This window comes from Paralichthys olivaceus, chromosome 8 (genome assembly GCF_024713975.1).
Source record: "Paralichthys olivaceus isolate ysfri-2021 chromosome 8, ASM2471397v2, whole genome shotgun sequence".
Lineage (NCBI taxonomy): Eukaryota > Metazoa > Chordata > Actinopteri > Pleuronectiformes > Paralichthyidae > Paralichthys > Paralichthys olivaceus.
In genome coordinates this window covers 3,735,274-3,746,400 of record NC_091100.1, presented here as the reverse complement: position 1 = coordinate 3,746,400, position 11,127 = coordinate 3,735,274, and the positions used below count along the sequence as shown (strand labels likewise).

General features: G+C 43.2%; 2 protein-coding genes across 2 annotated transcripts; both read right to left on the bottom strand.

Moving 5' to 3' along the window:
* Positions 1–2,727: 2,727 nt before the first annotated feature.
* atf4a (activating transcription factor 4a) lies at positions 2,728–6,918 on the bottom strand. Its single transcript, XM_020102649.2, has 4 exons — positions 6,594–6,918; positions 5,218–5,397; positions 4,804–5,097; positions 2,728–4,382 (listed from the first exon to the last, which is right to left on the bottom strand). Exons 2-4 carry the CDS (start codon positions 5,264–5,266, stop codon positions 3,403–3,405), a joined length of 1,323 nt encoding a protein of 440 aa, XP_019958208.2. The 5' UTR covers positions 5,267–5,397; positions 6,594–6,918; the 3' UTR covers positions 2,728–3,402.
* Positions 6,919–8,587: 1,669 nt separating this feature from the next.
* rps19bp1 (ribosomal protein S19 binding protein 1) lies at positions 8,588–11,127 on the bottom strand. The gene is made up of 4 exons (XM_020102609.2): positions 10,761–11,127; positions 10,081–10,260; positions 9,775–9,872; positions 8,588–9,188 (listed from the first exon to the last, which is right to left on the bottom strand). Exons 1-4 carry the CDS (start codon positions 10,813–10,815, stop codon positions 9,039–9,041), a joined length of 483 nt encoding a protein of 160 aa, XP_019958168.1. The 5' UTR covers positions 10,816–11,127; the 3' UTR covers positions 8,588–9,038.

Sequence of the window (11,127 nt, the reverse complement as noted above, 5' to 3'; positions counted from 1 at the left end):
AGACCTTTGTGCTAAAACAAACTTCTCTCTGCGTGTGAGCTGCATGTTTGAAGCGTCTGCTACAGAGACCGGACTCTGAACCTGAACCTCGGTCGTACTCTGGATTCTTGAGGTCACTCGTCTCACGTGGGGATGAAACACATGAGAAGCATGTTCTCACACAGTCAGTCATGTAATAATATGTTAGACGTCATCAGCCGGGGCAGGAGGAGGACAATACTGCAATTCAACCTCTGAGCACAGGCGACATGAAGTTTTGAAGATCCACAAACAGCAGAGCAAAGTTATGGAAAATCAGAAATGTGTTTTTATTCTACCAGTAAAAAAAAAAGGAAAAATCTTCACAGGCTGTAATTAAAGGATTTTCTGGATCAGGGATATTTTCTTTAATATTGCAAGATCGAACATTTTTGTTTCTCAAAGAAATCTGTGGGAAACTTGATGGTACTGGTATTGGTGTAATTTTGTGGGGATCCAAATGAAAATAATTTCCACTAAGTGCCATTCTGGTCCAGTGCCATGTTAAGGCTATTCAGATGATAAAAAAGGAGAACGTTTAAATTGAATACCACCGGGAAATAATACCTACAGTTTTATGACGTCATTTTACATTTATAATCATTGAATTATTCTTAATTATAATGAATCGTTTAAAAGAAATGTGTTCACGCCTTACTTTCCTTTTAACATTACAAAGCATGTGGCCACTTATATGAATCATGTGGATTAACATGTGCTGAGCTCCCAGGTAACTCAGTTGTGACCTAAATATCAAAGTCAAAACAAAGCGTCGCGTGTTATCGCTTCTGCTTCAGGTCGACAGCTCAGTCAGCTCTTCTTATCTGAGTCTTCCCAAGAGGGCAAGGCCTCACTTCTGAAGAATCTGTCAGGGAGGTGTGTGTGTGGGTGTGTGTGTGGGTGTGTGTGTGAATGTGTGTGTACGTGTTGGTGTGTGTGTGTGTCTTTACTGCCAGGACTAAATTTACACAGCTGCTCAACACAAGTCAGCACATTGAGCTCATACACACACGTTCGCATCACAGTCAGATACTACGTCCACTTCATTCAGTCCCAAGAGGCCAAACTTAAATCTGAACCTCATTTTAATGTTGTTACGATTAAAACTAGTAAACTAAGGATATGTTGAACGTTGTGCAAAGTTTTGTGAAGCAGTGACTAAACAGGCAACGGCTCTGAAGTGCAAAATGCCAACACACAAGTTTACACAACCATCCACAGGCAGCACAGAGACTTCCATTCATTACGCACAGCCCAACCAAAACATGATCCCTTAACTATCACAACTAATGTCCAACCCTGACTGAGACCTAACTCAGGACCGACCCATGATTCCCCAAGATGTCCTCAAGATATATCCACACACAGATATCTGCACACACACACACACACACACACAAACTGAGACATCTGTGCCTCCACCCTCCCCCTCCCCTCTATCGTCCACCTGTGAAACCCCCCCGTGTGAGACAATGGTGAGTGTTTTCTGTTTTCACAATTACAAGGAAAGACCTTCCCGTAAAAAACTCTGGCCCAGCTGTGTCTCGCTCTGTTTCCTCCCTCGTCTCTCAGTCTCTCATTTCCTGACTGAAAGCTCCAGGTAGAGACGCAGGATTCAGTTGACTGGTCTGAACTTGTCTTTCAGGTTAAACCTCGGGAGTATATATTTGCACATGCAGACTATGAGCCACTTTATTTAGTTTACATTTTCATTACGAGGCTGAAGTTGAAACTGTTGAGCAAAAAAGTGAAAACTTACATCAGACGAAAAGATGTTTTTTTCTAATTTCTGCAGGAATCGAGAATAAAGCTGAACTGTTGAGAAGTCGATCCAACAAACGGACAGGGACATTCTTTCTTTCATCACATGAACACATGGTAACGATCAGTGTCAGGACTTGAAATGTCATTATTTGGACATGTTTATTTTCGCTTATGCCTGGAGGTAAAATTCTTCTGTACTTTGTGAGCTGCTGCGTTTTAACCCGAGAAATAAGTTTAAAATATTCACAAAATATCAAAAATCGAACTGAGAAACATCTCTGTGAATTATATTTAAGATGAACCACTTAGAATATCCAGACAGAATTTAACTAATTTTGAAACTGCCGCTATATTTTTGGTTTTTCTTCTTAAACTGATGTGAAGTGTCCACACCCTCCTCCTGGAACCAGCTGCCTATCAGGGGTGTTTATTTTCTATGACTCAGCAAACTGAGCTTAGAGACAAGAACTCTGTGACCCATACATGTAAATACTGCTGCTAGTAGTATAATACTAGTCCAGTACATCTTTGCTGGGCTCTATGTGACCACTACAACATTTAATCATTTAATCACATTTCAGTTGTGTAAACTTTATTAAATTTCTACTTAACAGAATCAGAAACAAGTTATCTCAACTTTATTTGAAAATACAGGCCTGCTCACGAAGTTGTGATAAACTTTAGCGATAACTAAACACCCAAGACAACATATTGAATTTTGTTTGTGCGGTTGATTAAATTTGATCCCCTTGTACACTAAGAAAAACACTAACTGCCGTGTCAAGCTCTAATAAAACTGTTTTCATTCACTTAAAAGCAGCTAAATGGAATTCAACCACTTGAAATTAGATTTACAGACATTAAATGTCCAGGTGAGAGCTTCACCACCTCTGCAGGCATGAGAGGATGTTTGTGTCATTAGAAAAAACACATCACACACACATGTCACTTGCGTACAGATAGAGATTTATTAGAAAAAAAAAAGAGCAATGCATTTTTACAAAACCAAACACCTGCAAAAACAGACGGAGCTACTTGAGATATGATCAGGTTTTATCCTTAAATAACAAAAGCCACTTTCAGCGAGCAGAAGAGAAAACTATATACAGAAAGAAAAAGAAAACATATTGATCGTTTAACATCAGGAATTCATAGATTGGCTCGAGGCCCCTTTCTGGACTTGAAGTTATTAAGAAGAAGGTCAGAAAACAGGGGGACGCTGGGAATTAAAAAGGGGTGGGCAACATGGAGTCATTTTATTGAAGCTAAGAATTTCAGTTCTAGCAACTGGTGCGAGGAATCTCTCATCAATCGGACACAAGTCTACAACACTACGGTGCTCTACGGACTGACGCCTCTGCATGCCTGGTCTACAAAGACACACACACACACACTGTCTGGTGGTGGGACAGGAGCATGTGTGGGGATCAAACAGGGGACTGAGAGACAAGCATGTACAGATGCTTCACCAGACGACCCCCAGCCCCCTGCTCTACAATTATCAACCTCCACAGGATCTAAACTTCTCATTCAGCCGCAAGTTTCGTCTACTCTCACATGCCGCTTTCTTTTAATCTCTTTAATCGCCACAGCGAGACTGAACCACAGATAAAGCCTCGTTTACGCAGCAGAGCTGCTCTTGTTGCGGCGCTTGCGAACTTCCTCCATCAGATCTTTGAGATACTGAATCTCACGGCTTATAGACTCTGCCTTCTCCTCCAACTCTTTGTTTCTTTTCTCCAGGTCATCGCACTCGCTGGACAACAGCTCATGTTCCACCCGCTTCTTCTGCCGGTAGCGAGTGGCTGCCGTCTTGTTCTGCTCCATCTTCTTCAGTTTCTTCTCAACCACCTTGGGAGCGCCGGACACCGACTTCACCTTGGAGACCTTAGCCGAGGGGGAGGAAGAGGCGGTGGGCTCTGGCCTGGAGTAGGGCTTTGTCCTGGAGGAACCGGTTGTAGAGGAGGGGGTGGGAGGAGGAGAGGGGAGACGAGGCGGTGAGCCGGCAAGTGAGTCGATTCCAGAGTCGACATCACAGTCGTTTGTTGGAGAAGGGGATTTAACCGATGGCTCAGGGACAGAGTCGAGGACAGGCTCTTCTTTGTTGGCGACCACCAACAAGTGACCAGGGTTGGGGAAGGATTCCATTATGGGGCTGGTGGCCCGAATGCTTCCACTTGGATCCTGGATGATGGTGGCGGTGACAGTTGTGGCTGTTTTGTCCAGCTCGTCAACTTCACTTAGCTCGAATGTGAATGCTGGAGAGGCAGGAGGCGGAGAGGGGGGCTCAGACTTCATAACAACCTGATCAGGGGTCACCTCCATCTTCTTGGCCTCAGCTTCCACAGGAGCAGGGAGCTCCAGAGGGAGGGCAGGGATACCGCTCAATGACAGGCTGAGCTCCAGGCTCTCAGGAGAGTCAGGGACGCCTGAGTCGTAGGAGTCGAGATCCAGATCCATCTGGGAGTCAAGAGAGGCCAGGAGATCCTCAGGAGAACTGGGAGAATCATCCGATGAGCAGACGCCAATGAGGGAATCCAGGTCAAACTCACTCAGGTCAATTTTCTCTGTCATCCACTCCATGCCTGCAAAGGCATCATCTGTTGACAGCAAAGATTTCAATTTAATCAAAAAGCAAGAAAACATGTAACTGTCTTAATGTTTATTCAATGATGACCTGAAACTAAAATCAGTTTCTCAACCCCCAACGAGATTGTTCATTCAGAACACGAGGAACTCAGAACTTCCCTCTACTTTTACTGTAAACGTGGGTGTGAAGGAACAGTAAGGAAAAAAACAGCCTGAGCCTGTTCATCATTTACCAACCTACTAATTACTGCCCAAAATGTTGGTGCTAGTTGACATTAGAATTTTTTGCCTGTATGAATACAATGTGGCAAGTGACTAGGTACTTCAATTATTGCCACCTGCCAACAAACCAAACAAAGAAGAGGAGAAATAACTTAATAAAATATTTACTTCTGGTTTGGAAGTGATTCAAAGGATTCAAGTCACCCTCACCTTTGCCATCGTCTGCTCTGATGTGGGTGTCGAGCAGGCAGTCGGCACTCAGCCAGGGGAGGGAGTCTACTCCGGCCTTGGTTCCCAGGAACGAGGAGGGATGGGCAGGAGGAGGAGAGGGGGGTGGAGAGGATGATAATGTCTGATATGGAGACAGGGAAGATGCATAGGAGGAGAAAGAGAGGGGGGGAGAAGCTGGTGCCTTCCCCTCTAGAGAGGAGGAGGGAGAAAGAGCTTCTTCTTCATCTTGGTCCAGAAGGGGCCCCATGTGGTCAGCCATCAGAAACGAGGGTTCTGTGCACAAGGAATCGTTCGTTAAGTATCAGACTCTGTTTCAGAGCATATCCACAATCCCACAGCTCAATAAACAGATGGTTTAACATGTGTGCGTGACATCTGTGATCCAACACCAACCTAAGTACAGGGCCCCCACGTCCTCCAAGGCCAACTGCGAAAGTGTCATGGCTGCTGCTGGTCAGTGGTAGCCGTGAATGGGTGATTAAAATCAAAGGAGAGTCCGGCGACGTTAATAAGTCGAGGGGTTCGGTCCTGCTGTCGACGGCAGCAAAGCTGAGGGTGGTTGCCGAGAGAGACCTGGGTAAAGGACACAGAGATGCATATAACGTTATGAGGATAAGATGTAAGGAACAGTGAGAATAACATTGATTAAAGAGGTTAAAGCTGGTGGAGACACTCTGAGCTGACAACACAGCAGACCGGCTTCAGTCTTGGTTTTATTGCAGACCTTTACGGCTCCTTCTGGACTTGCAGATCTTTTGACTTTTGGCCCCCGGGCTGCGTTCTGGGCTGAAAACCAAGAATTACACAGCCTCGCTCGCTGCCACGTCTGTCCAGTAAACTCATTACCCTCTCTTTTTTAAATTTGCAACACACTCACTTTATAAATGTTGCTTTCTCACGACGTAAAGCCTGAATTCTAAATAATCTTTAAACTATACATCTCTTTATCCCGATGTTAAGTATTTATCATGTTTAACGTTTTCTTCTTTAGTGATCTGATGCTGTGTTTGTTGCGTTCACATTGGTTGTCTCTGATTTAGCATTTTTTTTATTTATACATGTGATGTTTAAAATCTAATATTATGATAATTAACTCGAACACGAGGAGCTCTGACGTCTCAATTAAAAAAAACGTATAACCGCACTTCCGGTTACAACTACACGTCATCCCTCATGCAAACTTCCTTTTTTTTGCGTGCGCTGACGTCATCGCGACTGATAAACCGTCTCTGGAGGGGGGAGGGGTTAATTTTAGCCGTTCCACTGATATGGAGAAACGCCCCGCCCTCCGCCAGGGGGGGGACACATTTCCTAATTTGGTCATGTTTCGGTCGGAAACCACGCCCTCGGGCGAGGACATCCGCCATTTTCACAACAGAGTCCGCGCCATTTTGGCCGCGCCACGTTGTCAAAGAGTTTTTAAAAAACACAAACACGAGCGGCGTAGAAAAAAACCCCACGTAAACTGGGAAACAACTGGCGACGATTGCGTTTTTAACTAATCTGCGTCTGAGTTGTTTGAATGGGACCGGAAACAGCCGCTAACGAGCCTCGGTTTTAACATTTAGAGCGAAGAGGAGGCGGCGGAGTGGCGCGATGTTAACATCAGCTGACACTGAAACCAGACACCGACACAAAGATTCACTTTTCCCCCCCCCTCGATCAGCTGTTAACTCCCGGGAGAACACCACTTCCCATGAGTCTGTGTGGGGCAGCTTCACCCACTGTCCCCGGGAGATAAACACTTTCAATCACACAAAAGTACTTACGCCATTTTGCCAAAATGCCGGTGCACTTCGCCGCTGCACTGCCGGGTTGATGCCGCTGCAAAAATAGCCGCCGCACGCCTTTAAATAGCCATTGTAGTCGTGGGGGGGGGCGGGGAGTGTCTGCGGAGAGGAGACAGAGAGCGGAGGAGAAGAGAGGTCAGGGCGCGGAGGAGGAGACGGTGAGGAGGTCAGATCACAAACAGCCAGCGGAGACGACCACGGAAGTGTCAGCGTGAGGAGGCGGGCACCCGCATATTTATACGGCGAAAGCACCCGCATGTTCCTCCGCCGGCAAGTCTGCGATCACTCCGCAGGATTCTCGATTATGATTGGCTGGCCTCACACTTGGTGAATATAGTTCCTCACGCACACGTCACATATAAGTCGGACAAAATGTAAACACAAAACTGATGCTGGGGTTTTTACGTCACTGACGAAATCATCAAATGTCAAACTATCACATGTGTAAAATAATACACGTGGAAACAGAAGAATCACAATATTAGTATTACATCGAACTCATTATACACGTCTGAGCAGCTGTTTTAAACAGAGTTAAAGTTCTTCATACATTATCCATCAGTTAGTTCATATTTTATATATTTATTAGATTTAATTTGTAATTCACATTAAACTAGATTTAATTTGTGTAAACAGAGTGTAAGTTTCAGATACACCATCTTTCATTCAGCCCCAGTGTGTTTTTAAATCGATTTTAATCAACTAGATTTAATTTGTGTATTTTGTCTCAATATACAGTGAAAACAACAGAAACATAAATTAATATAACTCTTAATCTTTTTTATTATATCTTGTTAAACTCTCAGTATTCACATTTAAGATGTTGTTTAATCAGAGTTTACTTCATCTTTCATTCAGTCCAAACTCATTTCAGAAGTCATTTATATTCATTTGGGTATTATATTACATGTTGTTGTAAGAAACTCATCAATCCCCCTATTGTGTGAAATCCCAAGTTACTTATGAACAAACTTCAGGAGGAACATATAATCATATGTGTGTATTCTACTTTCACATATGTTGACGGGCTTTTTTCCTTTGGTGGTTGGTCCCTTCACCACATAGTTTGCCTATATTAGTTGTTGATGTGTCATCACATCAGCAACAGTCAGCCTCTTGCTCAGACTAAATAAAAAGGTCTCCTGTGAATTCACTGCAGCTGCTGGATAAACTGAACGAGCCCTAAGTACTGGACTGCCCTCTAGTGGGTAGCTTCTCAAAAGCATCTTTTTTTGGTTACCTGAACAAATATATGACATTTATCTGCTCATCAGTTTGAGAAAAAGATGTTTGCAGGAGCATCATGTGGTGGAACACGGAACAGCAAATACTGAGGGAGGAGCTGAGTTGCATGTAGCTTCACTGTTTACTGAAAGTAATCCATGTTAACTTCAAGGACTGAAACTGTAAGAAAAGCAGATTATAACATTTATAAAATGTCTAAAAACAAACAAGCAGACAATATCTTTACTGAACAGGTGCCTGATTTGCATGAGCTCTTCTAGGTCATCAAGAAGAACCCTCTGCCAGTTATTTTCAAATTTGACTCAAGGCCATTCTTCCCCATCTGTTCATCTTTTCCATGGGTGAAGTAGATCTCAATGCCAAAGCCTTGAATCAGTCTAGATGTGAGAGAATACGTCTCTGAGACCTCAGTGCTGGCTCCTCCTGTTCTCTAAAGTCAGCTCCATGTCCTGGTCACATCTCTACTTATGATTTACAATGACAGCATTACCTCAAATGTTACAAGTGACAGATTTATTGGAATTGAAGTAAATGTATTTCTACTACAGCCGGAATGAAAGAGAAAACTTTTGACATCATAACAATATCAAAGGAGAGTAATCAGAATATCTGTCCGTTGAATTATGGAGAAGTTGTTGAACTAATTCTGTGAACTTCTAACGTTTCTGCCTCTTTCTACATAAATCTACTTTTTCATTTTAGACGTGAAAACAAAGTGACTGAAATGATATGATGACCAAACTTTATTATATTATACATACAGCTATTGGAAATTTTTCACCCAAACCACAGAAGTTGGGCTTTATAACTAACCACTGGCTGAACATAATAACTTAAACAAGTCATTTAAAGAAATAAATCCTGAACCACAAACTATTTATGTTCTAAATAATGGAATGAAACTCTTAAAAATAGAAATCCAGAACAAACGTCTAGAGCCGATCATGTTTGATGAATTACAGCACATTATAACTCATGCTGGTAAATCAAATGCTCCCTGTGAATGAAGTCCAAACACCAACAGCAAATAAAAGCGTTTCTCCTCACAGTTTCTTTCTTTCTTTCTGAAATGTGATCTAGATCCAACTTCCAGATCATAGCCTGGTCCAGAAATCCACTCTGATCCACACAATGCTGCCCAGATGTCTCTTCTCATGCTGCAGTGTCTTTGTGTTTGTTTCATTTCTTCTCCTCGACAGTCCTGCCAAAGTATTCCTTCTGGAACTTCTGGAACTCCTCCTCTGTGAACAACGACTCAGCTGCCTTGGGCTTCTTGGCAGGTTTTTGTGGGCGATTCCTTGACTGTCTACCTAAATTGTGATTCTGGATCTAAGTGAGAAATGGAACAATTGTCAAACTCATTTGATTAAACAAGTGAGGAGAAGCAGAAGCAAATATAAAGTAAAGGAAACTTAATCAAATAATATATTAAAAAATAACCATACATTTATGATCGTGTTCCAAAGAAGCCTTACAGATTTGTGAAGTAAACTTTGATGTCTCTCTTACATTTGTACTTAAAAGCAAAGTATTGTAGTTGGCTATGTTTCCTTGCGGTTCCTGGTCCATCTCTCTCTGTCGCTCTTCTCTCTTCTCAAACCCATCCCCATTTTCTCCTCTCTCCCTCCATTTCTTCCCCCGCAGTCCCATCTGTCGTGGCAGAGTGTGAACCATCCTAGGTTCAGATCTGCTGGAGCTTTTAAACTGCTTGTGTTAAAAGCTTGTTCCTCTATGTGGTGCACAAGTGCTTGCTAAAGGTGGAAACCGCCGGATTCCTCTCTACAGTATCGTGAGATCTCAACCTTACTCTGTAAAGTGCCTTAAGTTAATGTATGTTATGATTTTGCACAATATAAATAATATGAATCTAAACTGAATCTTGTTGAAAGTGGATCGTGATCGATGCCGTTCTTACCTTCAAAGTGTCTGAATCTGTTGTTTTGCAGACAGTTCCCATAAAGTACTTGAGGTTTGCCTTCATGTGGCTCTTCCCCTGCTTCTTCCTGAACTCCTCTGTAACAAACAATGGAGGAAACGAGGCAATTTATTACAAAGATGGTGCAACAGATGCTGTGATAGAATACAAAACACCAGGTGGCCACTATTAAACCACACAAACTATGAATAATGTGAAACTGAGACTTTTTCTTTTCTACACATAAAAGATTCTGATTGTAACAAAGCAGTGCAGGTGTTGGTGCAGGACTGTGTGCAGACGGACCCACTGCAGACTTGATCCTCTTGTTTTTGACCGTGGCTTTGCTCTTGCCGGCGCCCTGGCGGCCCTGCAGCCGCTTCACCTGCTTGGTGACTCCCTGCCGCCTGGTGCTCACCAGCTCCATCACGGTGGCTGAGCTGGGGGTCTGCTGCTTCCTCTTCTTCTTCTTCCCTTTGCTGACATCTGGCAGGGTGCACAGGACACAGAGAGAGAGAGACAGGAAAGTTAAACAAGGTCAAATATTCCTGCTTTCGACTAGAAAATGAAATAACTACTGAGGACCGTGCAATCTGATGACAATGGAATTATACACTCATCTAGAATGTTTTTAACTGTGTGCAATGTATTCTATATATCTTCATTACATCGTTGTATGTTGTACAAGACAAAGACAATAAAAGCCTTCTATTCTGTTGTCTGTGACGTGAGGTAACTGGCCAATGAGTTGAACCATCTATAATAAAATGGTAATATTAATTTCAAATTTAAAGTTCAAACGGTGTCATTTTCAGTTTTTTCACCGTCTCATGAGCTTTGAACACTTGGTTGATTGTTGCTGAACTTCTGTTGGATGCATGTGGATGATTTTCAAGAGAACTCTTTGACTGAATTAGCATCAGCAGCTTGAAAGAGAGCACACGATGCTAACGTGCGCGAGCTAACGAGCTAAAGGCCGAGCTGACCTTTGATATCGTTGCCGAGCAGCTCCAGTCCTCTCCTCAGCAGAGACGCGGACATCCTGGAGAAACCGTGAGTCCGACGATTGAACGAAACGAGAGACAACTTTACAACAGACGAACCGCGACACGTGAATCCGTCAACATCCGCAGAGACACTTCTGCGTGCACCGGCCAAAACCTACCGGGTGGGACACAGTCGAACATCCGTTCCTACCTAACACCAACAAAACTAGTACTTCTTATAGAAGCCCACTTCTATGGAAACCCATTTCCGCCACTGTGATGAAGAAAATAAAAATCCCGTGAGTCATTTAAACGAGAAAGGTCCTCAAAGTAATGACACAGCCTCTCAAAGTTTGTCATTTGCAGA

What these genes read in the sequence shown, in the direction of transcription:
- atf4a (XM_020102649.2), bottom strand. Translation starts at nt 5,266, where the DNA reads ATGACACTTTCGCAGTTGGCCTTGGAGGACGTGGGGGCCCTGTACTTA. An exon ending in CGTGGGGGCCCTGTACTTAG is followed by an intron (nt 5,098 to 5,217) that starts GTTGGTGTTGGA and finishes CCTTGTGCACAG; the next exon opens with AACCCTCGTTTCTGATGGCT. An exon ending in CAGAGCAGACGATGGCAAAG is followed by an intron (nt 4,383 to 4,803) that starts GTGAGGGTGACT and finishes TGCTGTCAACAG; the next exon opens with ATGATGCCTTTGCAGGCATG.
- rps19bp1 (XM_020102609.2), bottom strand. Translation starts at nt 10,815, where the DNA reads ATGTCCGCGTCTCTGCTGAGGAGAGGACTGGAGCTGCTCGGCAACGAT. An exon ending in GCTCGGCAACGATATCAAAG is followed by an intron (nt 10,261 to 10,760) that starts GTCAGCTCGGCC and finishes GCACCCTGCCAG; the next exon opens with ATGTCAGCAAAGGGAAGAAG. An exon ending in GAGGATCAAGTCTGCAGTGG is followed by an intron (nt 9,873 to 10,080) that starts GTCCGTCTGCAC and finishes TGTTTGTTACAG; the next exon opens with AGGAGTTCAGGAAGAAGCAG.